At 47.3% G+C, this 27905-nt stretch overlaps 2 protein-coding genes across 2 annotated transcripts in view; one reads left to right on the forward strand and one right to left on the reverse strand.

Moving 5' to 3' along the window:
- Positions 1-2775: 2775 nt before the first annotated feature.
- LOC127188343 (vomeromodulin-like) lies at positions 2776-14093 on the forward strand. Its single transcript, XM_051144827.1, has 14 exons — positions 2776-3040; positions 5028-5511; positions 5828-5929; positions 6684-6839; positions 7637-7721; positions 8063-8120; positions 8826-8896; positions 10172-10318; positions 10881-11003; positions 11173-11240; positions 11472-11502; positions 12616-12676; positions 13386-13465; positions 14022-14093. The coding sequence occupies exons 1-14, from the start codon at positions 2776-2778 to the stop codon at positions 14091-14093; spliced, it is 1803 nt and encodes a 600-aa protein (XP_051000784.1).
- Positions 14094-14271: 178 nt separating this feature from the next.
- The window catches only part of Cdk5rap1 (CDK5 regulatory subunit associated protein 1), a 107470-nt gene continuing 93836 nt past the window's right edge, over positions 14272-27905 (reverse strand). Inside the window, exon 15 of the transcript XR_007830492.1 lies at positions 14272-14832. The gene's annotated coding sequence lies outside the window, so the exon portion shown is untranslated. The remainder of the gene's footprint in view (positions 14833-27905) is intronic.

Genomic DNA, 27905 nt, shown 5'->3' on the forward strand with positions numbered 1-27905 from the left:
CAATTATACATCCACAGAAAGAAGAAGTCAAAGGGCTCTCACACAATTATATAACTCCTAGGCTCAGCAACCCTAGACCACTGCTATGCTATGCTCAGTTCAGTTTGTCAATGGAATCCACCCATCCCTGCACATCGCTGACTCAGGAGTAGGGTCTCATATGGCAAGATGCTGCATGGCACTCATGCCGGAGACAACGTATTCGACAGGTGGTCATCTCTAAAACTGTAACCAGGGGACACCATATCTGGATCATGCATGCCTGGCACTCAGCTGTTCATTAAGTGTTGACCTTACACATGGAGCATTATGTGACACCATAAAGGACTTTCACACACCTGCTAACTGTCATGTTGGCCTTGTGGCCATATCCATCTTGACATTGCATGCAGTCACCCAACATCCTAGTGACTACAAAGCAGCAACACAGAACAAAGGGTGTGAGCATGTAAATAAGAAGGAGACAGAGACAGATAAGCCACCTCACAATTCACTCCAATAGCGCATCAATGAACTCAATTCATTGACTGCTCCCCGTGCCTTGCTGAACACAGAACACAAAGAACAACTAGACACAAAGGCACAGAGCACACTCTCTGTGAAGTGCCTGTCTGCCATCCCGAGATCTGCACTCACAGGTATAGGAACACGCCAAGAAAAGCAACAACAAGGAACAGCTACTAATTCTGGGAGGCAGACTGCATCACCCCTGTCTTATCAGCACATCTACATCAGGCCCCTTCCTGCATTATGACCTTTCTAGGAGACACTGGATGGACTATAAAAATGGGATGCTCCTTTGGGGTTGACAGGCAGACCCAGGAGCAGGAGGAGAAGCAGCTTCTGAAGACATTGACCCTTACATCAGGGGCAAGGTAAGGGCTGCCCAGAGGAATGCACACAGAAGGGACGAACAGGAGGTAATGAGCACTGGGCACAGGTCATATTCTGGAATGTTCTTCTGATGCTGAACTGCAGGGCACTGGGCCTAGAGTGGGCTGGTAGATAAAAGGGCCTGTGACATGGCTTTAATAAATGGGAAGCTGACTTCTAGAATCATGTCAGCATTGTCAGGAACTCCTTAGCAGGTATACACACACACACACACACACACACACACACACACACACACACACCTCAAATTTCCTCAGAGTGTGCGTAGATGAGTGGCATTCTGTTTAGATTTTCCAGAGGTTAGAGAGAAACTGAGAAATCTGGTGAAGGTGGTGAGATGTATATTTGAAAAAGGCAATTTATTCAAGGCAAGGAATCGCCATTGGCTTCAATTTACTGGAGCCATTTTCTGATGCTGATGGCAATGGAGGGCTAGCTCTGGCTACTGTGTGTGCATGGGACCACCCTAACTCATCACACGCATCATGACTTTTCAAGCACAGGCCACCTCTGCTCAGGAAGACACAGCTACTGCAGACTATTAAATTAGGCAAAGAGGTCAGGGTATTCCAAGATTTGAAAGATGAAAGCAGAGGGATTATAAATAACATTTTAAACACCATCAACTTCTTACCAGAGTGGTACCAGTCACAGGTGGAAGAGGCATTGCTGGGCAATGTCGTCACATGAGCCTCCTTTGTGTCAGGTTGACTAGTGTTTCTGTAAAGATGGGGGTGATTGGTTCTTGTTATGAGGAACACATGTGTAGGGATCTACTTTCACAAACCCAATTTTTACTTATTGATTTGGTGTCAGGATTAGACAGAAGAGACCCACGTGACAGCAGGAAAGAATCAATTCAAACAAGTTGTCCTGTGACTTACATACACATGTCTTGGACACACAACCCACAAGAAAAGTAATGAAGAAATGCATTAGAACATATAAAGACAGGCCAGGCATGGTGGTGTGCAGTGTTAATGCCAACACTCCAGGACAGAGGCAGACAGGTCTGTGCAAAAGCAAGGCCAGCCTGGTCTACAAAGCAAGCTTCAGGAAATCTGGGGCTACATAGTAAGACCCTGTTTCAAAAAATAAATAACCCAATGCATACAAATAAATATCAGAGACAGAAGCACTGAGAGAGTCACGATAAGCATGGAATCTGAGAAGGTGAGGCAGGAAATAATCTCCAGAAGTCACCAGCACAGCTCAGAGCCTCCATGGATGAGTTATGCCACCCCAGACAAGGGAAGCCAGGTGAGAAAGGGCCCTAATGCCTAAGTTTGCTAACACACTGAGATAAGGAGTCAAGGGAAAGCTCCAGCACTACTCACTAGGAAAATACTCAGGGGAAGAGATCTGAGATTGTAGCTAAGGACTCAAAACTTGACATGTTCACAGAGGGTGACTGGGACACTGGGAAGGGGCTGAGGTCATAGGTCAGTGCTAGAGCAAGGGTGTAACATGGGCAAGACCTGCATACAAGCTCAGCACTGAAAAACCAAGAAGGTAGGGAAATTATTTGGGGGAAATACCAAGGGTGTACAGCTGCACGCCATACTGGGAAATACATATGCCCGGGAAGTCAGACCTCAGGACAGGGCTTCGCCTACATTGACATTTTGCAGTCAGTCCTGACAGTGCATTTACACATGGTAGAAACAGAAATAAAGGAATGAGTTAGCTCCTCCAGATATTTACCACCATGTATCAGCCCAAATCCCCATGTACTGAGCAGATCCTGGGCTGTCAAGAACGTGAATAACATGGTCTTACAGGAGACAGGGAGACATCTACACAAGCTTACATGACAGCTCTGAAACCCACTGTTAATGCGATGTGTGACTAATTTCTCTTCTGCAGGTTTCAGCCACAAAGATGTGGGCTCTCCAGGCCTTGGCCATCATGTTGAGCATCCAAGCAGGAACACCTGACCTGGTGGGAACACCCTCAGAAGTAGGCACTCTTCCTCCTGCTGTGCCCACTGTGCAGACACTCCCTATTAAACTGCCAAGTGCCTCAGGCCTCAAAGATGACTCCAAACCTCAAGGCTCACCTCCCAAAAGGCACCCAGCTGCCCCCATAGGTGGCAAGTGCACACCTACAGCCAGCTACTTCCTCTCCAGTGACAAACTCCAAGAATGTAAGTAAGACTCATTTCAGCTCTCACCTTCTTCAGTCCGGGCCACACCTGCCATAGGCTGCTCATTTCTGAGCTCTGAGGGGGTCCAGTCAGCCTTCTGAGCAAGTGGTTTTAAAAGCAAGACCCTGTAGCATCTGCTTGGTGTCCTTACACAACAGGGAGCTTGGATCATACCTAGAAATCCTGGCTCAGCAGGGGGCTAAATCCAGTGCATCCAACTGTTCTGGGAGATGGTGAAGCTGCACAGAAGGTTCCCACACTTAGCACTGCACAGACCACGGTACTCTGGACAAGGGAACTGTCCAACCCCAAAGGCTGCCTCGCTATTTGACTTCCGGCTGATTCTAACCACCTTAGACTGTGTCCCACTACAGGGCTCCTCCTTGCTGGGCCCCAAGTTCACCTCCACACCCACAGCTGGTTACCCCTCAGCCTGCTTTCCAGCCCCAGGAGGCAGCAAATTTAGAATCCGCCTGCAAACCCTCGATCACACATGCTCTCTCACAACTCCCATCCCATCCCTCCCTGAGATACACACTGGCTCATGAGATGAGAATCCATGGGATTCTCAAAGACCAAGAGCACAGGAACCCGGATAGTTACATCTTCAAAAGACAGGAATCTGTGAGAGAAGAGGGAAATGGGGAGGCCTCTTGGGATAAACAACAACAAGAAACAATTTTACACCCCCCCCCCAAAAAAAACCCTGCAGCAACGACCCAACAAGGCCTGCATCAGAGCATGACAAGATGAAGATGGAGGCCACAAGCCACTGAACTAGCACAGTGGCCACTACCATCCCTCAGAGTCCAATTGTTGAGGCATACAACTCTTGGGCACCTAGCCTGTAAAAGATGCTTCCAGGGACACCCTTCAACTGTAACTCTGCTGAGCCAGCAATGTCCCTTGGTCCAGTGACCTCCAGCTCTACAGGCAGCAAGGCTGACCACAGTCGACACTGCACTGACATTGCTCTGTGCAGTTCCTACCAGAGCCAGCAAGACAAGCACTCGGGAATGGCGTGCCAGGGACTTACAACACTCAGGCCATGGCTGACCATCAGCCTGTTCTCTATGTACCCTGGAACTTCATGCCCCCATTCCTACTTATACAGCATGGAGGGACACACATGATAAACCCCTGCCTGGCCATCCGTTCCTAAGCCTCAGTCAAATGCAAAGGCACAGAGGTATTCCTTCTCCAACAGAGCACATTCAAGTCACACGAATCTTCCCAGACTAACGAGGTGAAAATGAGTCACAGAGAAGAGGAAATTCGGGCACAATGGACTAGAAACTAGAGACTAATTCTGCTCGTGTCTTCACTGCCTTCTTACTTCTGCAGGCCTTTCACATTAGAGTAGATATCCTCAACCAAACGCTTCATCTAGAAGTCACACACCATATCCAGTTGTTAATCTCCAACAAACACAGAGAACACACAGCAGGGAAGCCATGGAGAATCTGAAGACCAGAGCTGATATTGAGGACGAGGCACCAGGACAAATTACTAATTAATTAGATAATGAATGATCTAATGATGGCCTGACAGCTAATGGGCCAGTCCAGCACCACAAATTGAGTACAAGTGCATCTCGGCCAGTGAGCAGAGATATATACATACATACATACATACATACATACATACACACACACTACACAATACATGATTTTTATAAAAGAAGAATAAATGACAAGAGCAAAATGACAAACATAAATGAGGCTCCACTCCTACTCCATGCCTAAGTATTTTTGACCCACACAGTCTCATCACAAGTTAGCATCAGTGTAAGCTATTAGGAGCTGTTGACAACAGGGAGGGTGGATTTCCCTGACACGGGCTACTCTTAACTAAAGCAGAGACAGGACTCAAACGTGAAAGGCAGAATGCAGAATCCCTATGTGCCCGTATTCCAAGATGTGATCTTCCAGAAAGGAAGGGCGCTAGGGCTCAACTGACACCAGAACTGCCTCCTGATCTTTTTCAGATCTCATGGGCTCTCTGCCCCCACAGATCGAGGACATTGTGAAGTGTGACGAAGTGAACATGGGAGGCCTGCTGGGGAAAGTGTTAACCACGGTGAACGAGGCTGACCTTCTCTCACTCTTAAATGCCAATTCCCTCCTGCAAGGGGGAGGCGCCCTTGACCTTCCTGGTCCTCTCGGCAAAGGAGATAATGAGGACTCCTCAAAGTCCTCATCGGGCCCCAAGGCCATTGGAGGTCTCACCGACATGCTCCTAGGGGGTCCCCTGGGCAGCTTAACAAAGTCCGGTGGAGGCAAGGACACAGGAGATGGACTCCTGAACAAAAAGGTCCTCTCCAAAGTCAAGGCATCCCTGGATGAAGAGGTTGAACATGTAAACAGTATAAGAGACTCCGTCCTGGAGGAAGTGAAGAATGTCGTCCCAGAACAGATCACAGACCCCCTTTCGGATGTGCTCCAGACCAAAACCAAAGACCTTTTGATCAAGTAAGTGCTTTCTTGACAACTTTCTGGGTTTGGGGACAAACAAGGTGAGAGTGGGACCTCTCACACTCAACCGACAGCTAGACCACTGAGAGCCCCCTCCCACCCAGAGTGCAGCATACTTACCCCCACTGGAACTCTCTCTGGAAAACACAACCAGCATTTCTTGAGCTTAAACCACTGGGTGGAGAAGGGAACTCCAGGGGCCATAGGACTAGCAGGGTTCAGCTGGTGGTGAGCTCCATGCCTCACAGGTATTGCTCATGAGGGACAGGGTGTCTCCATGAGACACAGCGGAATCTGTGTTGTCACTCTACAGCTTAAAGGTTGACAAAGTAACAGAGGAGAGCACGGACATAGCCATGGAAGACGATGAGATCCAAGTCCACTCTACGCTTACTGCCACCATAGGTGCAGATGGGTGAGTGTGCTTCCACGATTACCCACGTCACCCAGGACTAAGATACATGTCCCCTATGCAATGGTCAAATGATAAGGACACAAAAACAGGCAGGAGAAAATTAATTAGCTTCCCAGGCAGCCAGGCTTAGAGAAGAAAACACTGACGCAAGAGAAAACAAAATACATACATATATGCATGCATGCATGCATACATACATATATACATACATACGTACATGTAACCATTTCTATGTTAGGAAGCTCAGGGTTCCCCTGGGCAGTGCTGGCACACACCTTTAATTCCAGCACTTGGGAGGCAGAGGCACGCAGATCCCTGTGATCTCAAGGGCAGCATGGACACCAAGGATACACCAAGAAACCCTGTTAAAAACAAGCAAACAAAAAGCAACAACAACAAGCCCAGGCTTGCTCCTGGAAGACTTCTCTCGTGCATTTCCATACAACTGAAAAGGCCCAAGTGGTAGACTCACAGGTAAACTTATGGCTGGTAGTTGTGCCACCAGCAACGGGTGACATCCTCAAGGCTGGATGAGATGTTTGTTTGTCAAATATTGACTGGCTGACAAAAGTGATCAGGCTCTTCAGTCTGGGGCATGGGACTGAGGCCCTAAGAGCATGTGGACTAGGAGGCTCGCCTTCCCTCTAGAGGATGACCCTTGACCAAAGCATGAGGCTCAGTCCCAAATGCCTTATCTCCGCTGGACTCCAGGTGTCAGCAGCACTTCATTCCCCTCCCCCCTTCCTCTCCACAGACTGGCTGGGACTGTCATCCAGACACTACAATTCCAATCCCAGGTGGAAGTGACAATGAGAATTGCTACTTCCTCCAACAACACCCAATGTGTCACCCTTGATGTCCAAGACACCCACATCCAGGTCAACACAATGGACATTAAGTTACTAAAGACGTAAGTAAACCTTTTTCCTCACAATTCAGTCAACTCAAAGGTGTATCAGAAGGTCCCTGTTGCTGTCCCAGAGGTGACCTGCTCCACCGCAGGGCCCTAGACAATCAGAAAATGCAGAGGGAGCCGACAACATCCTCTTCCGGCAATAACAGTCTTCTCACACCTACATTACTTCCTTGCACCTCGCTCTATTTTTTTTTTCACCTCACTCTATTTTGATGGCTCATCCTATAGCTTCCCTGAACACCACACTGACATGAGTCAAAACAGGAAAAAGAGCCAGGAGGCCACACAGAAAATCTCTCTGACAGGCCTGTGGGCCAGTGACCTACTTCTCGCCCTGGACCAAGCAGAACAGCTGGGCCCTTCAAACCTCGGTCGCCCAGAGAAACCTGGACATGCCTTCCATCGGTGCATATTCAGCGTTCATTTCCTCCCTTCCCTCTGCTGCACCCTGGGGAGCATTCAGTATAATTTCCGCAAGTAGAGCTCAGAATGTTGTGAAGTCAGATCCACAACTACACCAAGACAACAGGCAGCTCTGTGAACACATGTGCTCTGGGATCTCAAGGATGAAGCCATCCAGGGGACCTCTGGGCCAGGTGTCCTGTGCTTTGGTCAGGTGTCTCTGTATCTTCCTGGAAGAATAAAGACCAAGCCAAGAGCTCAGGTCACTCACACCTTGAGAAGCCAGGCCTCATCATGACTCCTTCATCAGTGAGATGATTTGTTTAAGACACGGACAAGTCTGGAATCATGAAGACAACTTATTTAACCATGGCATGTATGTCTTTCAGAGTCACAGACACTGTGTCACTGCCCGTGAGTCTGCCCTTGAATGACCTAATCCCTGTACTGCTGACAGCAGAGATGAATGAGAATGTAAGTCCAAGGAACAGGTGGGATCTCTCAGAGACTTCAATCACTGGAGAAACAAGGGGACAGACAGAGAAGCTAGCATCCTGGAAAGGGCCTAATGCTAGGAGAGATTTAGGAACGAGGCCAGGGCCATCAGGCCGCCATGGACAATCGGCTCCTCTGGGCCATACTGTCTGGAGCGATACTATAACACAAGACATGTGGAAACAGAGGAAGGATTCTGCCAAAAAGACGCCAGGGAGATGGCACAAGAGAGGGAGAATTCACGGGGAGAACAGGGAGAGGGGTGTGGCAGGACAGATGCTGATGCTCCCTCAGCTGAGGTACCCTGTGTGACTTCACAGCTGGAGAAATCCAACTCCTGTGCCATCGACCTCGGTGACTTCAATGACTGCAAGAACAGTGAGTACTTCCTTGGAGTTCCCTTGTCAGGAGACAGAGATGGTCCCAGCACCTTGGGGGAATTCATGGGGTGACACACCACAGACGACGGCCCTTGGGATGCCATACGAAAAAACGACAAGGACCCACACAACCCCCTCAGCACATGTAGGGAAGAGAACGGACCACCTGACCTTTCCCTCAGCTTACTTGGCTTCTACCACATGGAAGAAAATAGGACACAGTGCCTCTCAGGGGTCTGCATGGACCTTCCCTGGCCAAACAGCTCTGAAAAGCCACACTGCATGGAGTCTGGATCAAGAGCAGTCCCCAGCTCTCATCTCTGGGGCCTGAGATCATGAACTCTCACAACATCCCTAATACATGACAACAGTCACAGCTGGTAGGCCATGTTGGGTAGAACCACGTACAGAGGTGGAGTAAGAAACTGGGTCCCAGCCTAGACTAAATACTGGGTCCAGCTGGCCCGTCTTTCCTTCTCCACCTCACAATAACTAAATACTCGCTGGTTAACCCCAAGCAGGCAGCACTCTTTGAGATGTGGAAGCCACTGAGAGCTGCACATTGTGTCTGGCAGGCACACGGAAGTAGCTGTCCATACAGATGTCTGGGGGGAGAGCAGGGCTGCAGAGTTTGGGGCACGGCAGCCATCAGTGGCTACCTGGGCTCTCCCCATTCCTCCTCCTCCTCTCCTCTCTTCCACAGCTACTGGCTTATTCAAGTACCAAGTTCAAAGTTCCATGATCAATCCCAAAGGACTCACCATCCTCTACTGTGTAAGTATTCACTGTCATTGTGATGGCAACAGGATGAAGGCTGAAAGCATATCTGAGCCCACAAAAGAGATCAGATGGTCAGGACGGTGAAAAGATCAGCTCTTTTCAGACCCATCAACTACTTCCCGAGGTCAGGCTCCTAGTGCCCATTCAGGACATGGCCAGCCTAGTGTTCTCTGCCCTTCAATGCACAAGATCATGGCCTGTGAGGCACTCCAACAGAGACAGCCATAACACGGGCCAGTTCACATCTCCATCTCATCGATTATACACAACAAAACAAAACGTGCCAGCTCCTTCCAAACGCTCACCCACCAACCAGGAAGGCAACACCAGGCTGTGACAAGTGATGAAGAAGGAGACATGGATGACTCAGCTTCTCTTCCGGAGATTCATCACAAGAGCTCCACTCAAGTGCTGGAACGCAAATAAATGCATAGTACGGGATGAAGTTCATCAAACAACCCGCACACACATGAAGGACATAGCTAAGCTGAGGGTCAGATCCCCCTACACATTTTACAGGTGGAGACAGAGCCATGCTTTGAAGAGAGTATGAAGCACACTAAAGGCATGCTGAAATCTAATGGAGGGATGCACAAAACGTGAAAACACCGGCGATGTGAGGCATAAGTCTCTCTTCTCTGTGCTCCTGTCTGGATGTTCTAACATCCCTTCCAAAAAGAGGTTATACTTCAGAAATATGAGGGCAGAATTCAAACAAGGATAAAGAGTGAAACTGAGAGAGGGAAACAGAGAAGAAGAGGGCAGGAGAAGAAGAGAGGGAAGGAGTGAATAAAACTAGGGAAGGACGAAGGGACAAAGGGAGAAAGAACGAGAAAATGCCCAAGAAAAGCCAGAATATCTAAGACTTTTTCCTCCATATGATGGTTCATGAAACATAGGAAGGATGGAAGGGGGAGGGAAGAACAAAGAAAACACAAAGGAGAAGGCCCTTTGGGTCTACACAACAGTCACAAGGAGAGGATGTGACTTTAAACACACAAGCACACGCGCACACACAGACACACAGGGGCACACACAATGCACCATGACGCACAGGCACACACGCTTCCATGAAATCTATCATGAAAGGTCCTGCACTTTCATGGGAAGGTTAGTGGCCCCCTAGGAAAGTCTGACTGCCCTGAGGCTGCTGCACTGCCACTGAAGCTAACGCCTCTTCGCCCTGCACCCACAGCAAGGCCACAAGGCCTACACGCTGGTGACAGTCTCAGGAACTCACACAGACGTTTCTCTACCTCCCTTCCTTAGGCTGAAGCCAATTTCAGCAAAAATTCAGTGCCTGTACCTGCAGGTCGGCTGCCTCAAGCTCCCAAAAATGCCAGCATTGCTCTAACTATTTCCTCCTCCATGTTGAAGACACTTGTGAAACATGTGGCCAAGAACAGCTCTGTCCAGGTGAGTGTCCTCCATCAGTCCCTGGTCCCCAACACTCTAGACATCAGCTCAGAATGTTGTCACTTCTCAGGAAGAAGGTGATGGAGCGAATGAGATCTAAAAATTCTTGCAGACATAAATAAGATCAAGGCCACAGGGGCAGGCTCTGGGGACAGAGGGGAGAGGGAGTTATTGGCTCATAAGCCCATAAATATTAAGCGTGTGTCGTCCACCTCACTAGGTCCCATGATCAGGTGAAACAGCACACAAGCATCTGTACCACAGAGTGCACACGTGGGCTTGCAGGACGCAAGGACAGAGAAACACTCTGCTTTGATAGGCTTGGTAGAAAGCAATGTTACACAAGTTCTCTGCCCCAACCTCCATACACGGAAGCAAACAGAGGCAAGGGGTGGGAATGGGCCTGGCATTTCTTTTTCTCAGCTGCACCGGACCCAGCTGGGTGGCCAAGCCCACAGGACCCAACGCAGTGTCTCAGCAAAGACAGAAGGATGCATGCCTGGGTCATGACAGGGCGCCTCCCATCCTCTACCCCACACTAACTGGAGTCTCCTTTAAACAGATGAGTGACCTGAGTACAAAGATCACCTATGTAGGCTTGGCCTCACAGAAAGACAATCTCCTCAAAGTCCAGTACAAAGTTAACATCACAAAGGATGGTGAGCACTTTGCCACTGGGAAAACGGTGAGTGCTGAGAAATGAAGGCTGACTAACGTAGAAGAAGTCCAAGGACTCAGGTGCATGGGATGAGCTGGTGCCAAAAGCCTGAGGCCCCTTGTGCCTCGGTTTCCCCCACAGCAGTGGGAAAGGCCTTGGCCCCATGTTTCACTCATGCTCACTCTTGTCATTTCAGCAATTATATATCTCTCATAGCAGCAAGATTTCAGATTCCAAACTGGAACCAAACATCAAGCTCACAAGGTACTACAACAGACACACCGGCTGATGGGTTCTGGGTCTGGGCAAATATCTGAGTCCTTACAGGAATTGGGAATCTAGGCTTACATGACCTCATTCACATGTCTACTCTCCTTAGCAGAGCCCAGTCTACAGCTGATGCTCTCAAAATCAATTGAGATAAGACTTGAGCTCTAAACGTAAGCAGCTCCCTTCTCATGAACCTAACATATCTCCGTATTTTGTTGCTGGCAGGTCAGAGCACAGCGTGAAGCCCCCTGAAGCTGTAAGTTGATGTGCCCTTCTATGCTGACCCATGATAGGTGGGAAACCATGTCAAGGCCAGACACTCAGTGATTCAGGACTCGGGGAAAGAGAGGGCAATGGAGACTACAGCACACACCTACCTCCTTTGTAACAGAGCTGCAGGTGCCTAACTGGCTCTCTGGAGAGCTCTTAAACCACAGTGGCCCATACCCAACTGACATCCGTGGGGGCGGGGCTACAAGGAGCATACATACAAACGCATAAAACAGGGGGGAAGATCCTGAAGGGCAGGTGCCACATGCAAGAGAGAGACCCATAGTGGGTGCCCAGGCACAGGATTAGGAATTCTGCCCTTTTAGCAGCCCCAGATATGAGGAGTCAGCCAAGTGGCAGACTCTGGGGTCGCTCCAATGCCAGTAATCCCTCCATCTCTCTTTAGCAAGGCAGTGACAGGATGTTCCAGAATTGTGACTCGGTGAAAAGGAGCGAGTAGGATTGCCATCATATAGCTACTCATATGACAGGGGACACAGTCATTTATCCAAACACTTGTCCCCGGGCCGTTAAGGGGGAGAGTTTAAAGAGTATCCGCTCTGTGCAGACACGAGGGTACTGCTACAGTGGAACCCCATGCCAGTGCTGCACTAGCATAACTTCCCACAAGGAGGGTGAGCATTGAGAAGGAAGCAGAGGTGCAGAAGCAACAGTGCATGCCTCACAAGAGGGTCACATGGGAGAGAAGGGAGCTTTAAGACAGGGAGAGGCCGAGACCTAGATATCCTCGAACCCATGTCAGAGCGTGCAGCAGTGACCAGCTCCTGCCAGTTCTTTTTCCTGTGGACACCAAGATTCTCCTCAAGTCCCAAAGCTGTCTCTGGAGCAGAGCAGCACTGACCAGGCCAATACCACTCTGCTCAAAGAGCCACAAGGGCTACAAAACCCAACTGGGGCCCAAAAACAAGAGCCCCATCGATGCATGGAGATCCACTTCCACATTTGCCCTTGACGTGTGACAGACCTGTCAACTAGAGAAATCCCACAGGAACCAGCAAGCTGAGCTGATGCTCCTGGGCCTTCAGGCCAAGCTGAGGACTGCACGGCTCTACTGAAAATGTCCTCCTGTGTTTTGCAGAAGGAAGAGGTGGAAGGCATTATGTCCGAAGTCGTGAAGAAGAGCTGGGCTAATTTAAAAGGTATGTGGAATTAATAACTCCGATGCTGGCACACTCAGCACCCAGGAGAGGCCCAAGGGGAAGAACACATGGAGGTCACTGAGCACTGAGCACAAGGCCACCCTGTTTCTGCGGGTTAGACCTCACCTTCTCTTCCCAGAAGTGAAGCATGTGGTGATAGAAAGGGGGAGCACATCAAATGGCCTCCTCTGCAGCGCCCAGGAAGTCTTGTCTACAGGTGGCTTGATGCAGGACTGTCAGAATACACAGATGAGCAGTGGACCTGGGTCACCCACCCCCACAGACATTAGGGTTAGGACACTTAAGAGTATGCCATTACTTCATTGGACAACAATGACGATGGCGCCACACACCAGGCGTGCACATTCCTCGTTAGTTCTATTATAGTTCCAAATAGTGGACTGACCATCAGATGGTTGTGCCGCTCCAGCCAGGTCCTGGAGTGAGGTACTGCATCACTGTCCTCAATGTTAGGACACCACCAGGTCCCCACCTGCTTTGGAGACTCTTTTCTCATACACCGTAGCTTGGCCCCATCCTATAGGCTGGGGTGTACAGTATCCATGTCCCCGTGTTGATTAGGTGAGGCAGTGACTCCCCCTGGGGCCACTTACAGGTCAGAGGTCCCACTTGTGACTGTGGTCAAACAAGCCACTCAGGTTATCCTTTCCCTAAACTCCTGTCACAAGATGGTCCTTCCTTTTTTCAGGCCTGTATGCAGACATGAATATGCCACCAGTGGTATCTTCATTTCCTATAAAGGATGCCCCTGTCCAACTGCTGAGATCGGTAAGAAAATTAAATACAACTCTTCCTTGTTTGTTTTTTCTTTGTTTGCTTGCTTGCTTGCTTTCCTTTGTTCCCAATCCAGGACCTTGCACATATTCCTGATCTGCCTGTACAAGCAGTGTGAACGTGACCCAGGAAACATCAGCTTCTCATGACTCAAACCTTAAACTGTCTTTGTCCCCATACTTACCTGCATCCAGGCCCAAATCCATTTCTAGGGTGTCTGAATGAGAGAACACCAGCAACTGTTCAGGGTGGCTTTCATGCTCCCGTTCTTTTATACTGGTGCTATGAGGGGCTGTTAACACAAGCCAGCCTGACCAGGGGGACAGATCAGATGATGGCATCTGAGCTACACTGCAGTGACAAGAAGCACAGCCCCAGTAGCTCATGCGATAGCAGTAAAAGTTTAGTTACTAAACAGCCAGCATGGTGCCAGCGCCAGCATGTGCTCCACTCAGGATCTTGTGCCCCCTGAGTCAGCGTCTTACATCTGCTGTGTCTGGGTTGACTCCCCTCCTGCCAGAGGACTCTCCTCAAATTCCTTCTCCCCTAGGCTAAACTCTCTAGGTGCTCCCAGGCAGATGCTCTCTCTCCATCCCTGACGCACTGCTATGTGATCTCGTAGGGCTGGATAGGTTGGCACTTACCAAGCCTGCTGTCAACATCCCGGGTTAAGAGCAGTAACCACTGTCTTTCTCTTCCCTCAGAATGACCTTCAGGCAGCAAGCTGAACCTAGCACTACTGAAGCCAGACAAAGTTCTCAGTGACAGCAGAGCCCCCCATGCATCTCTTCCATCCCCTGCAGCCCCATTCATATGATTGAGGGAACAATAGCAGTAGTCTCCTCAGCATGCTCACGATCCTCTGCCTTGAGTGACAAGGGCAAAAGAAGAACAGTAGGAGGAAACAGCATTGTTGGAATCAGCTCCTTAATAAACAGCCCCTTCATGCAAAAGTAAAAGATGACTCGGGTCTCAACTCTGGTACACGTTCATGAGCATGCAAAGGACTTCTTACTTGGGGATGAACAATAACATGAAACATCAAAATCCAGCCTTCTCTGGCCGGACAAGCGTCTCTGGGGGACAATCCTGACATTGATTAAACCCTTCTGCCCTCACCTCCATCTTTCTTTGCATCTGGAGTACCTCACAAAGGCTCAGGTGGTAAAGGCCTTGCTGCCCAACTGGTGCAATTGGGAGGTGCTACCTTTAAAAAATGGGGCCAGTAGGTAGTGCTTGAGGTCACTGGGGACACCTCCTTCACACAGATGGGGAAGCCTGTCTCTTCCTCTTCTTGTTTTGGCTCCCTAACCGTCATGTGAGCACTTTCTTCCCATCACCTTGTACTGCTCGCCACAGGCCTAAAGACCAAAAGAGCAATAGGTCACAGCCTTGCTCCTGTAACACTTAGTTCACATTAACCTCTTCCTCACTCAAGATGCTTACCTCTTACACTGATGGATGCTTTCTTATGAGTCAAAAATGGAGGAACACAGTTCAGTCACACAACATGAGATGAATCAGAGCAGGTAAGAGTCTGAGACCACTATAAACCATGCAGAAAAGGCTATGTGTGTCCCAGGTTAGTAAGTACACTTCTCGCCATGGGTCCTGCATTAAAAGCAAAGACAGTAGTAGCTGCGGATATATCTGTTTGTAGAACTCTGCCTTGTAACACACACATTAAAGGATGCCTGAGCTTCTTAGGCCAATCTCTGAGACTACTGGCCAGGGATCACTGGTCAATAACCTATCTCAGTTTCTGAGTGCCAAGCCAGTGGGAAACAGTGAAAAAAACGGGGGGATAGACAGGTAGAACAACCACCCCCAATTTCTCTTACATACATACAACACACACAAACACACACACACACACACACAGTTGCACAACTACCAGCATACACATATTCACACCTCTATGTGCATGAACATAAAAAACACATTTATACAAGCCAAAAAAAGGGGGGGTTTTAAAAACTAAGTCAATAAAAGTACACTAATAAATGCTAAAAACCTAAAAATATGAAAAAAGTAACTTCCTCACTTGGTGTGGTGGCACACACCTTTAAACCCAGCACTCAGGAGACAGAAAGAGGAGAATATTTGTAAGTTGGAAGACATCCTGATCTACATAGTAAGTTCAGTACAGCCATAGTTAGCACATGAAATGCCCATGCCCCAAAAAAAGATTACTTCTAGGAACATGAATGCCATATCTACACCAGGAAGACTCTCTGCTTTGTGATCCCTACCTGGGTACCATTTTTGCTATTAGTCAGTAGAGCTCAATAAAGACATAGAGACAAGATTCAAGCCATGGGTTACCCCAAAGCAAGAGTGGTACCCCAGAAAATGAAGGCCAGACCACATGAGTTCCCTCAGCTCTTCTCCTCAGGCCAGAGACTCTACTATATCCCACTGTAGTGAAGAATAGTACCGCCACCCTCTTGTATAGAAACATTCCCAGACATCACTTACTTTGTTGTTTTCTGGATTTTACTACTTAAAAGCCATCTAACTATTTGTAAGACAAAAAGAAAAAAAATTAAGCATTGCTAGTGCAATATGAAAACAGCAGTCACTGTGATGGGTAACAGGGTTTTTTTTAAGTTGATGGCAGAAGCTTAAATCTTGGCAACACTACAGCCTCTACATGGAAGAAGGAAGCACTCTCTCTTTGCCTGCTTGCTCTGCTCTCCATGGCAACTCCATTCCTTCACTGGCATTAGACCTACGTCTTCAGGTTCCAACATACACTCAAGACCAGGAGAGACATCCAGGCTTGTGGACTGAACAACTACTGAATTCTGGGACTTTCTGTAGAAAGCCATTATTGGACTAGCTGAAACACAACCTATAAAGCACTCTACTAAATATATTTTAGATAAGGAGACAGGGAGAGGGTAAGGCCTTTCTGACTATGACCCCAGCCACCTAGAAAACAGAGTCAATAATGGAAAAAAAAAAGTGGCAGTGAGGAAATTTTAAAACTTCTGTACTGAAGAAGAAAACTATTAAATGCCTCCAGAAGCAGCCTATAGAAGGGGAAAATATCTTTGTCGAATAGCCATCTGACAGAGGATTACATCTGGAACATACTCAAAACACAAAGAAAACAACACAATTTTAAAGTGGGCTGTAGAACTGAACAGAGAGTTATCAGAGAATACAAATGGCTAAGAAATATTTTTAAGGTATTCACCATCCTTAGCCATCAGGAATTTGAAAATCAAAACCCCTTTGAGATTTCACCTTTCACCAGTCAGAATGGCTAACATTAAGAAACAAAACTCAACTAACGCTGGTGAAGAGGCAGAGAAGGGGGTGTCCTTGTTCACTGTAGGGGAGAGTACGAACTGGTGCAGCCACTGCCAAAATTGGTATCGCAATTGAAAACAACAACTGGAAATGGATCTACCATACGGTCCTACTAACCCATTCCTGGACATATCCTTGAAAGACTATTTTCTACTGCAGAGGAAAATGCGCATCCATGTTCATAGTTGTTCTATTCACAACAGCTAAGACACAGAAATAGCCTAGACATCCATCTATGGATGAATGGATGATGGACATGTTGTCCCTATACACAGTGGGATCTTATTCAATTGTAAAGAACAAAAAAATTTGTAGGTAAATAGATAGAACTAGAAAAATTATACTGAGAAAGATAACCCAGTCTCAGAAAGACAAACCTCTCACATTCCCACGTGTGTGTGGATCCTAGTGATGACCATTTAGTCCTTTACTTGGAGCGCCTGTAGAATCCAGGAAGGTGGAAAGGGGCTATTGGTGAAGAGAAGAAAAACATATTTTAAGGGTGAGGGTGTGGAAAACAGGTGATATGAAGGGAAAAGGGGAAATAGTGAGAAGGACGGTTTGGTTAGGAAGAGGGAGGCAGGGAGAGATAACTGATATTAAGGAAGTTTGAAATAGCTACATAGAAAATGACCATTTTATGGCTCATACATTTATTATACATGAATTATAATTACTCTACACAGGGGATAATACTTTGCCCAGAAGCCACAGGGTGCCAATAGAAGAGCTCAGTGCTTTAGTCAGTTTTAGTGCTTATAGACGTTAGATAGGGGTGTCCTAGAGGCCTCCAAAACCATACAGTCTATTGCTACTGTTCTTGGTTTTCCTCAAGAACATGATAGTAAGACCATATTGCTGAAGACACCACATGCTTTTGTCATAGAGAAATCACATTGGAATTGACCAGGAAGTGTCTACCCTACTGATTAGCTTTCCTAACCAGTCTTACCAGATATGACTCCTGTAAACTGCAATTATATCCAATGTGGCAAGATAGGCCTATGGGCACAGCTGTGGCATGAATGTCACTGGGTAACATACTACTTTCTGATTGAATTTAAGGTCTGCTCCATAGGAGGAAACCCATGCTTGGTACAGTAAATCTGGCCAAGAACTATTGCTGGTGAACTTATAGGCTCCAGGAATAAACCTACTGTTGCTTTGCTAAGTGGACATAGTACCAAACTGCCCTCTAAATTCCTATGTCTCTACCTAGAGGTGGTGCAATACTCAGACCTCATCCTAGAAGTTTCTCTGTGCAGTGGGTGGTAGTTAACGCAAAACTCACAACTGGTCAAGGTGTAGAAAAGAAGCATCTAAGGTGTGCTCAGCCACAAATGGGACATTCTTAGCACAAATGGATTTGGTCAGTTATCTTATTTTAATGAAGATAAGAGGGGGTAAGGAATAGGAGTTGGATTGGAAGAAGTCACTGAGGAAAGTGGTTGGTAAATATGATTAAAATACATTGAATATGCATGAGAGTCTTAAAGAATTAATAAAAATATTATTTAAAAATGGCATTACCCCTCCAGTGGAGCCTGTGTGACAAATACTACACAACCCAAAGCGAAGACCCCCATGTTCAGTGGCATCAGCATTGATTAGATGACATGCTGGGCCCATGCCTCTTCTTTGGAGAGCCACACAAGTTGGGTGTGAGCCAGCCAATAGGCCACAAAAAGATGGTGCTTCAGGAACAGAGCTCTGAGCCCTTAAGAGCATATACAAATCATCAACTATGATGAGGCACTGGGGTTGAAAAATTCCTGAGAAAATAAGCCATAAGAGTACACTTAAAGAAATCAAAACCTACATGACTCGGTCTTGGATCCTTTACCATGGCTGCCTTTGGCAGTGGTGTTAATTATCAATTTGACAAAATTTAGTGAGAATCATCTGGAAGAGAGGCCACTTGTGCCTGACTGTGGGCATCAGTTATATTAAGTGATGTGGAAAGATATTTCTTTTTAGTTTAAAAAGTATTTATTTGTTTTGATTATGTTGATGTTTTGCTTCATACATGTATGTGGCCCATGGGCATGCCTGGCACCCAGAGAGGCCAGAAGAGGGTGCTAGATCCCCTAGGGCTGGAGTCATGAATAGTTGGGAGCTTCCATGTGGGTGCTGGATCCTATGGGAGAGCAGTCAGTGCTCTTAACAACCAAGCTGTCTCTCAAGCCCCAGAAGACCTCTCTAAATTGTGACTGGGGCCATGTGCTTGGATTCCATCTGTAACCATAGCAGAGTAACATAGATAGTGTTAGGGATTGGTTTGTTCCCATGGGATGGGTCTCAAGTAGGTCCAGTCAGTCTTTGATTGGCCATTCCCTCAATCTTTGCTGCATCTTTGTCTCTGAATGTCTTGTTGACAAGACAAATTTTTGGTCAAAGGTTTTGTGCATGTGGTGGTGTTCTTATCCCTCCCCTGGAAGTCCTGCCAGGTTACAGGAGGTAGCTACTTCAGGCTCCATATCCCCCACTGCTAGGAGTCTCAGCTACAGTGACCCCTATACATTTCCTGGGCCTCCACTATCCCAGGTCTCTGGAAAATCCCAGAGTCACACACCCCCCACCTCTGATTTCTGTTCTCTCAGCTAGCCCTCTCCCAACCCCCAAGCCTCATCCCCATCTCCTTACTCTTACTCTCCACCCTTCCTCCGCTCCCCATCCCTCTCCTACCCAGTTTCCTCCTTCCATCCACCTCCAGTGACTATTTTATTTCCATTTCTGAGTGAGATTCAAGCATCCTCCATCAGTCTTCCTTGTAACTTAGCTACTTTGTGTCTGTAGACTGTAGTGTGGTTGTCCTGTACTTTGTACCTAATATCTACTTATCAGTGAGTACATACCATGCATGTCTTTGAGGGCATGGCTTACGTCGCTCAGGATGAAGGCAATCTGACTACGAATTCTGTCACCCCTTTGATCACCACGGTTGATTACAACGATCCAGCTGGCTAGGCTGATGTCCCCTTCCTTCCTCACTGTTCCATGTGCATGTAGCTGCATGCTCACGAGGGAGAATGATCTTCCACAAAGAAAGGAGGACCAATCTTTGGTCAAGGGTATATAAGTAGTTGCTCTCCTGCAAACAAGCTTTCAAAGTCCCCTGAATTATAAACACCACAAAATTACAGAAACTATCTGCAACTGGCAAAATCACACCTCTGCTAAAGCACAAGGCATATCATAGTCAGGTGCTGTGGACAATCTGAAGCAGCCCTCCACATGCCACACCTGGGATTAAAATACAGAACATTGGGCTGGAGAGATAGCTCAGTGGTTAAGAGCACCAGCCTCATCTTCAAATGGCCCTGAGTTCACATTCCAGGAACCACATAGTGGTTCCCAACCATCTATAGTGTAATCTAATGCCCTCTTCTGGCACACAGGTGTACATGCAGGCAGAACACTTGTACACATAATAATAACTAAACAAATCTTTTTTTAAAATACAGAACATTATAATATTTCTGTGTATTTTAAGAAACTAAAAGTCTAACTACACTCTCCCAGGATGGGAAATGCCCACTTATCTTTACAAAGTAGAATAGCACTGGCTTGAAGGGCAGCCTATATGTTCAGTGACCGTTTCATGACACTGTACTAGCATAGCAGAACATGTACTCATCTTGGTACCTCTTCCTACATGTCACCTTACAGCCATGGCTACAGCTCCAGGGAGATGGAACAGAGGCAGGGTGGGGCATCTCACTGTCCCTCTGCTCTTTAATGCACATCAAATCTCACCTCTTCACAAAGCCTCACTCACTTAACATGGGGAAGAGACCACAGATGCTATACTCGCTTTGACCACCATGACATAACGCCTCAACAAAAAGAAAGATTCTTTTGTCTCATGCTTTCAGATATTTAGTCAAAGCTTGGCTGGCTTCTTTATTTCAGAGTCTGAGGGTGAGGGAGAACATCAAAGTGATTGGTAAAATGGATTGTGAGTTTGAATGAAGTCTAAAGTACAGTGAGACAACATCTTTAAAAAACTGAGACTAGCCAGGCATGGTGGCACATGCCTTTAATCCAGCACTTAGAAGGCAGAGGAGGATCACTGTGAGTTCGAGGTCAGCCTGGTCTACAAAGTTAGTCCAGAACAGCAAAGGCTAGACAGAGAAACCCTGTCTCAAAACACCAAAATAAAATAAAATAAATTTAGACTGGTGTACCCACTATTTTTAACTCTATTGGGGGGGCTATGCCTCGACTTCCCTTCCAACCTCCTGATCCTAGGTACGAGAAAAAGAAGGTTAGAAGGAAGAGAATACTTCTTTACACTTAGTTCTAGCTGGTTAAGGTCATTGGGTTCCTTGGGGCAACTTCAATCCTCACTTTAGGATATCTCCAACTTCTTCTCAAAGGGCAACAACAGCAACTAGGAGCAGCAGGGGGAAGTACCAGCAGCCTTCTTTCTCCATCAGCCTCCTCGAAGCCCTCAAAGCCCCCCCTCTCTCCCCATCCCCCACCGCCACCACCACCCCCCGCTCTGGGCTCTCATATTTATTCCTTCTCCAGAGTCTTCAGAATTAATTGCAGCTGAAAAAACCACACCCCTCTTCAAGCCTCATAAGGCAAACAGTCTGCTGCTGTGGACAATGTGGAGCAACCCCCATATCCTACACCTGGGATTGAAACAAAAACATGTTTACATAACATAACTGAAAAACCAAAACATCCAGTACACCCTGGGGATGAAGCCCAGTGGTAGAGAGTTTTCCAGTTATGGACATGACACTGGGTTCAATTCCCAGGAGTAAATACATACAAAGAAGGGTGGAGTGGGAGGGAGATAGAGACAACCCATTATAGATGTGCATTGGAAGTATCAACAACAAAAAAAAACAACACAGACTGCCTGAACAGGAAAACACAGGCTGCTGTAGCGGCAAGACGGCCACTAAGTAGTTATGGGGCCACTCCTACCTTTCCCCTATGTGCTCCAGAGGCCTGGGTAAGTTGCCTCGCCCAACTCTAAGAAGAAGATGTGCACTCAATCATACACTTATAGGTTCAAGGCCACCAAATTCCTATCTTTTTCCTCCAGATGCCTCCTCCAAGATCCCATGTGAGGACAACTGTAGCCAGGAGTCTGGCAAAATGCTTGGCATCTGGCCTCACTAAGGCCATGCAATAATTTGGTTCCAATTTTAATTTGTCATAAACTTTCAGCTGTGCTTTGATTGGATCACCAACAGTGAGAAGCTATCACATCAGAGGCAGGAATACATCAGTGGAGTTTGAACAATGATGGAAGCATAAAGAGAGAAAAGATGGGAGACCATTTGATCCTGGAGGAAGCAGACTGTATGACACAAAGATGTAGGTGCAAGCAGAGCTTTCCAAGTGTGGGTCAGGCAAGGTAGGTCTAGAGACTCCATGGAATATCTCACCTCCTGCCACACCTATGCACCACTACTGTACAGGAAGCTTTCCAGACAGCATCCCACCTCTGGCCCTTGGCACAAGCTGAGTTTCCACCAGTAACAAACCTTGCTCACTTTACCAGCTGACCTATCTGTCCTCTTCCAGACTGCACTTAAAGGGAATTTAGCCCTGCCCCTGCTTGTTCACAGACTGCCCCACCCCAACACACTCATTCATTTCCACTCAAAATAGCAAACTACAGGGTTTGTTTTTTTTTTTCAGGGCATCCTATCCTTGTGGCCTCTAGGGACAAAGTCAGAGGTATTCCCCTCTGTGTCCTGTGTCTCCTCTACTACTAGAGCTTGTTACATCTCATTATCACTCTTCACACTTGTTCCCAGTATATGGGTCTGGAGGTATCTTTCCTTACAGACTTCATGAGCTAATAAAATCTGTCATAGTGCTAATCACTCAGTCTCTGTAAGATGCTACAAATATTTGTGCTGACCATGAAATCTACGTTCCCAGTGTGAGCAGATGAAGCAAGCAAGAATCATGAAGGAGGATAGCTATAAGGCAACAATGGAGGACAGAGAGGATGCAGTTGTCCTTGGGAACACTGCCTAGCTGAGTCTTCCCAATCTTTGCCCAAGGTTGGGCCCAGACTGTTGCACTCAGTGACCTCTGCTACTTTGGGGCCTCTGAGGAGGATGGCAGGAGGCTGCTACTGGGTCTCACAAGGAGGGGGGGATCCCACAGGACTCCTTGGGGGCTACATAGTTAATCTGGCTGACTTTCCCCAGGACAGGAAAGCTATTCTGACTAGTAAGTATTACTCTACCCAGAAGACCACATTCCCTGAACCAGAACCTTGAACGATAAGAAGATGAGCAGATCAAACAGAGGTTAGCCCAACAGCAGCCTATGGTATATGCACCGGGAGGGGGGTACAGAGGATGTGGTACCCAGGTAGCTTTTGGACATCTTTGGATCAAACCTTACTCTGAGCAGGATGATTTTAGAGGTCATTGTGTGGTCATATGTTTGTATGATTTGGAATCTGTGGCAGAAGCTTTTGGAAATCTGCATATCTTCTTCTTTTTAAGACAGTGGTCTCTGGTCCAGGTTATAGACACCCAACAGCCTGAATTTCAAAGCTCTTTCTATCTCTCCCCTCACCTACTCTGTCCCTTTCCCTCCCCTCCCCCATCTCTCTGTGGCTATCAACAGAGCATCAGCTGCCAGGGAGCTCAGAAATTCACTTGAAAGCAAAGATGCACAGCAAAGGTGCTCTCTTAGTGACACTGAATAATCAGGACTTGTTCTTTGGTGTGCTGGATCAGTGCTGGGACACACCCTCAAACTGATTGCTTCTGAGCAATCTATCCCTCCCTCCCTCTTACCAGTCCTTCTTGCTCTTCCCAGCTTAATAGCAGCATCCTCTGCTGTCTACCTCTCATTTTCTTCTTTCTGTTTTGTAGGTGTAATGTATATGTATACATACAGAGACCAAAGGAAGATATTTAGTGTCCTCCTCTGTAAGACTCCCTGAGTGAGTGTGTGCTATTAACAAAGGCAGAGCCATGTCTAGGACCAGTGTCTTGGTCCCATGCGAGTGACAAAGACTTCCCTGGGTTACTTAGAGATAGAAAAGTCTTCCTAGAGTCTGCATGCAAATGTTGATAGTGTGTGCAGAAAATATCCACCATAGCTTACAGAGAGAGGGAAAGACTGTTCCTCTACAGAGATTACCACAAATTAGCTAACCTGCCTCCATGTTCAGCTATATGTAATAACGCTACCTTCTTGATTATCTGTATTAACCTCACCTCCTTAGTTGTATGCAATAACCCTGGCCCCCAACTTAACTGTATATAAAAAACACACCAAGCTCTCAGAGTGCTGCAGCTTCTCATTCCAAGAGTCCAAGAGACAACCTGTTCCACTATACGTGGCCTGTGTCTGTCATTTCTCATTTTCTCCCCTAGTTAGGTCAATCCCTGGAGCCATGCGGCACTCCTCTGTCACTCTCTGGCTTATGCTCTTAGGACAGAGTCTATCATCAATCTATAGCTCAGTATTTTTGGTTGTGTTTTCTTGGTTAGGTTTTGGGTAGGCTAGCAGGCCACAAGTCTCAACAGTCTTCCTGTGTCTAATGCCCTCCACCCCTGCTGATAGTACAGGCACGCACAAACACTCCTAGTGTTACATGGGTGCTAGGGATCCAGCAGATTTTCATGGCTTTTAAAGTCACCTACCCAAAATAAGTGTATAATTTGATAATTGAAAAGGACACTATTAAAAGTCTAGGTGGATAAATGCAGAAAATGCATCATGTCCACGCCACCTATTTGTGTTTTCATGGCTCTCTCTGCTGTCCTCTTCATTCACTAACAGGATATGGCTCTTGGCTCCATGTTGCCTTTCTTGGGCCAGCTGGCAAGAATGCAAGTTGCATAAACACTTGTAGACCTACTCTGCAGGCCCTTCTAATCCTGTTTCTCCTTTCTTGAAGAGTCTTTGGGTACACCCTGGCACTGGCCACTGAGGTGAATTTTGCAGGAGGGATGAACTACTCTGTTTTTTGGTGATGTTCTCACCCCAGGCTTCTTCCTGCAGTCTCACTGTGTGTGTTTGCCACACCTCAGGGCAACCCCATGCCAGGAGAAGTGGCCAACACAAAAATAAATTAATGATATTTTTTACACTTTTGGTCTCATTTGCTTTGTTTGCATGTTTTTGTCTAATCAGGCTTTTGCTTATTTGTATGGATTTCAGGTTGAGGGAGGAGTGTTTCTTGTTTCTTGTTGTTTGGGAGTTTGACTATATTTTGTAAGACTGAGAGAGAAAGAGCATAAAGTTGGATGGTAAGTAGGTGGGGAGGACCTGGGAGGAATTGAGAGAAGAGAATGTTGAAGTAGACGTTTCTGGAGTCTTTGAAGACTCAGTTGTGTCACATGGTGTTCTGCTGAAAGCTGTCTTGTGCAGGGCACATGATGTTCTGCTGGGAGCAGACACATGAGAGGGTACGTTTATGGTGGGAGTGAGTATAAAAAGAGCCACAGACAGTGAGGCGAGACTGTGGGCATTTATTGGCTGTGCAATTGCTGGTCTTCACTTTGCAGAGAGAAACATTCCAGAGAACTTCTCATGGTACTCCAGCTGATCCTGTCTGCTTCCACAGATTCCTGCAGCATCAGCAGCGCCTTGCTGTTCCTGCTGGATCGTTGCCACCTCTACGGATTCATGGCTGTTTGTATTGGCTGTTGGACTGGTCTCTATGTAGAAGAACCAGACACAGTCAAGTACATGAGAAAACAGGAGTGTGAGCCTCTCCACCAGTGTGTGCACAGTGTGTGTGTGTGTGTGTTTTGTGTTATGGACCCAGCAATCAAAGGTGGAAATCTTGATGCAGGTATCAACAGCACACCTCTGATTCAGCTAACCCACTGTCATCTCTTCACACAGAGGCCATTAAGAGTTGGCACCTACCTACTTATCACAGGCAGTTGTGATCTCAGGCCAGCCTTGGACAGCCCTGAAAGGCTCTCCCTTCAAAGGCACGTCAAGGCACATACCATCAGAGACAAGTTGGCCTTTGTCAGCCTTTATCCAAGGATGGGAACCTGGCGTGCATAACACGCTCCATGCATCCTGGATTAGCAGAATTCAATGGCTACTCCGCCTCCTAAGAACAAGGAGGACCAGGCCTCCTCGGAGTGTGCCCACTCCCACCTCTTCCACAAGTTGTTTGGCTCTAAAGAACTGTCAGGGACGTGGACATAGACAGCTAATCACTGAGAGGTGGCACCACAGGCACGAGAACACGATTCACTTTGCCTCAAATATCCAAAAACAACAACGGAACACTTGGTTCTGTCTTCTACTGAGCAACACTGAGACTTATGCCCTGTGAGAAAACTTCAGCTGCCAACTGTCCTTTGCATCTGACAATCACCAAGACCACCCTGGGCTGTGGAGGGAGTGGCAGCTGAGGTTCAGAGTGAGGACCACTGTGGCTGGGGAGCCCTGCCGTGGACATGCTGAGACTTCTGGAAGGGCCAAGTGGGGCGATAGGAAGACTGCTCTATGACACCGTGTGGGGAGCTGGAACTGAAACGAGTGGCCTCTGGTCAAATAACCCTGTCCCGCTTAAGACCTGTGATTGCACCAGACACTGTGGCATCATGTACAGGGGAAATGCAGATCTGCAGGCATGGGAGCCCTGCAGCCTTCCTTGGAAGGGGAAGGGAAACCTCATGCCCAGAAAACAAGCATGGAAGCACAGGAAACACAAGATAAGAAAAGAGGCAGGAAGGAGTCAGGCCTCAGGCAGGGCTTACTAAGTACAAACAGAGCCCTGTCAGACCACTAACACCATTCACGCCTCATTCTGTCACTGAACTCAGGGTCACACCCTGTGCCCCATCCAACAAGCCAGGTCTGGACATCGTTCACAAGAAGACAACTAAAAGCAAAATGAACGTAACACACACACACACACACACACACACACACACACACACACACACACACAGCACACACGGAAGACACAATCTCTATGCTGGGAAGCAGAACAAAAGATCCAGTAACATACTGTCTCCTATCAAGGCCCCCATTGACGGGGGCCAGAGTTATGTAGAGCTAAGCAGCCCCAGTCCAGATGTGCTGGCTCCCATCATGTCTCCTCTGCACTCTCTGCTGCAGGGTGCTCTGACGAGCTCTCAGCTGTGGAACACATCCCAGGACACAACCCTCCTCTGCCAGGTTCAAGCTCCAGCCTTCCTGGACCCAGAAAGGAACATTGCCAATCCTCAGCACTGCCTGGTTTCAGTATCTAGCCAGTGGGGGCCACTGTGTCTCAGTGACACTTTAAAATATCCTCATGCTTCATCCGTCCACTGATAACTCACTCTAATTGGCCAGTTCTTCCCTGTCCCATAGGCTACAGGTTCCTCCAGGATCTCACCTCCATATGTTGCCATGACATCTGACTTTACACCAGGCTCCTCCAGAATCCCACTTGCCTCCTGCTGCCCTGCTCCTCCAGGAAATTGCAGCCCTGTGCCTATGGGCAGGCCCACGCATTCCCACCCCCGCCCACCCAGCTCCTAGGGGGTTCTCACATATACTCACACCAGGTCAGCCCCACTGCTGTAGCTCTCAATATCAGTACCAAAGAGTGGGAAAATGCCTCCTCCCTCTATGAACATTGAACAGACTCCACTAAAAGAAAAAATGGTTTCTTTTGAGAAAGAGAGAGAGAAAAAGAATATGAATGGTTAAATCAGCAACTACTTCACATGTGCAAGTCCTAGCCCATAAAAACAAACACACACACACACACCAACATGCCCCCTCCCAACAATGTCTAACTACATGGTAAGGATCCCTGGTTAGGATGACCTGGAAGAGCGTCCAGAAAAGAACGATTACAACTCTCCTGAAACAAACCAAAGACGCTATCAGTACACACACAAAAAAAAAAGAAAAAAGAGCTGAGTGAAAGAAGGAAGCCGATCCAAGATATGAATATAAAATTAAACAAAGAACAAAACACTGAATTAACCCAAACAAAAACCTCAGTGGAAATCCACACCCATAGAAGGGATCGTATAGAAAACAGAAGGTCAGAACTGAAAGATGAAACAGAGGAAGAAGATTACTCAGTAAATGTCACTGATAAAGGTTTACAAATCTACAAAGAGAACATGGGATAGCTTTGGAGAGCATG

Source organism: Acomys russatus, chromosome 4 (genome assembly GCF_903995435.1).
Source record: "Acomys russatus chromosome 4, mAcoRus1.1, whole genome shotgun sequence".
NCBI classification, from domain to species: domain Eukaryota; kingdom Metazoa; phylum Chordata; class Mammalia; order Rodentia; family Muridae; genus Acomys; species Acomys russatus.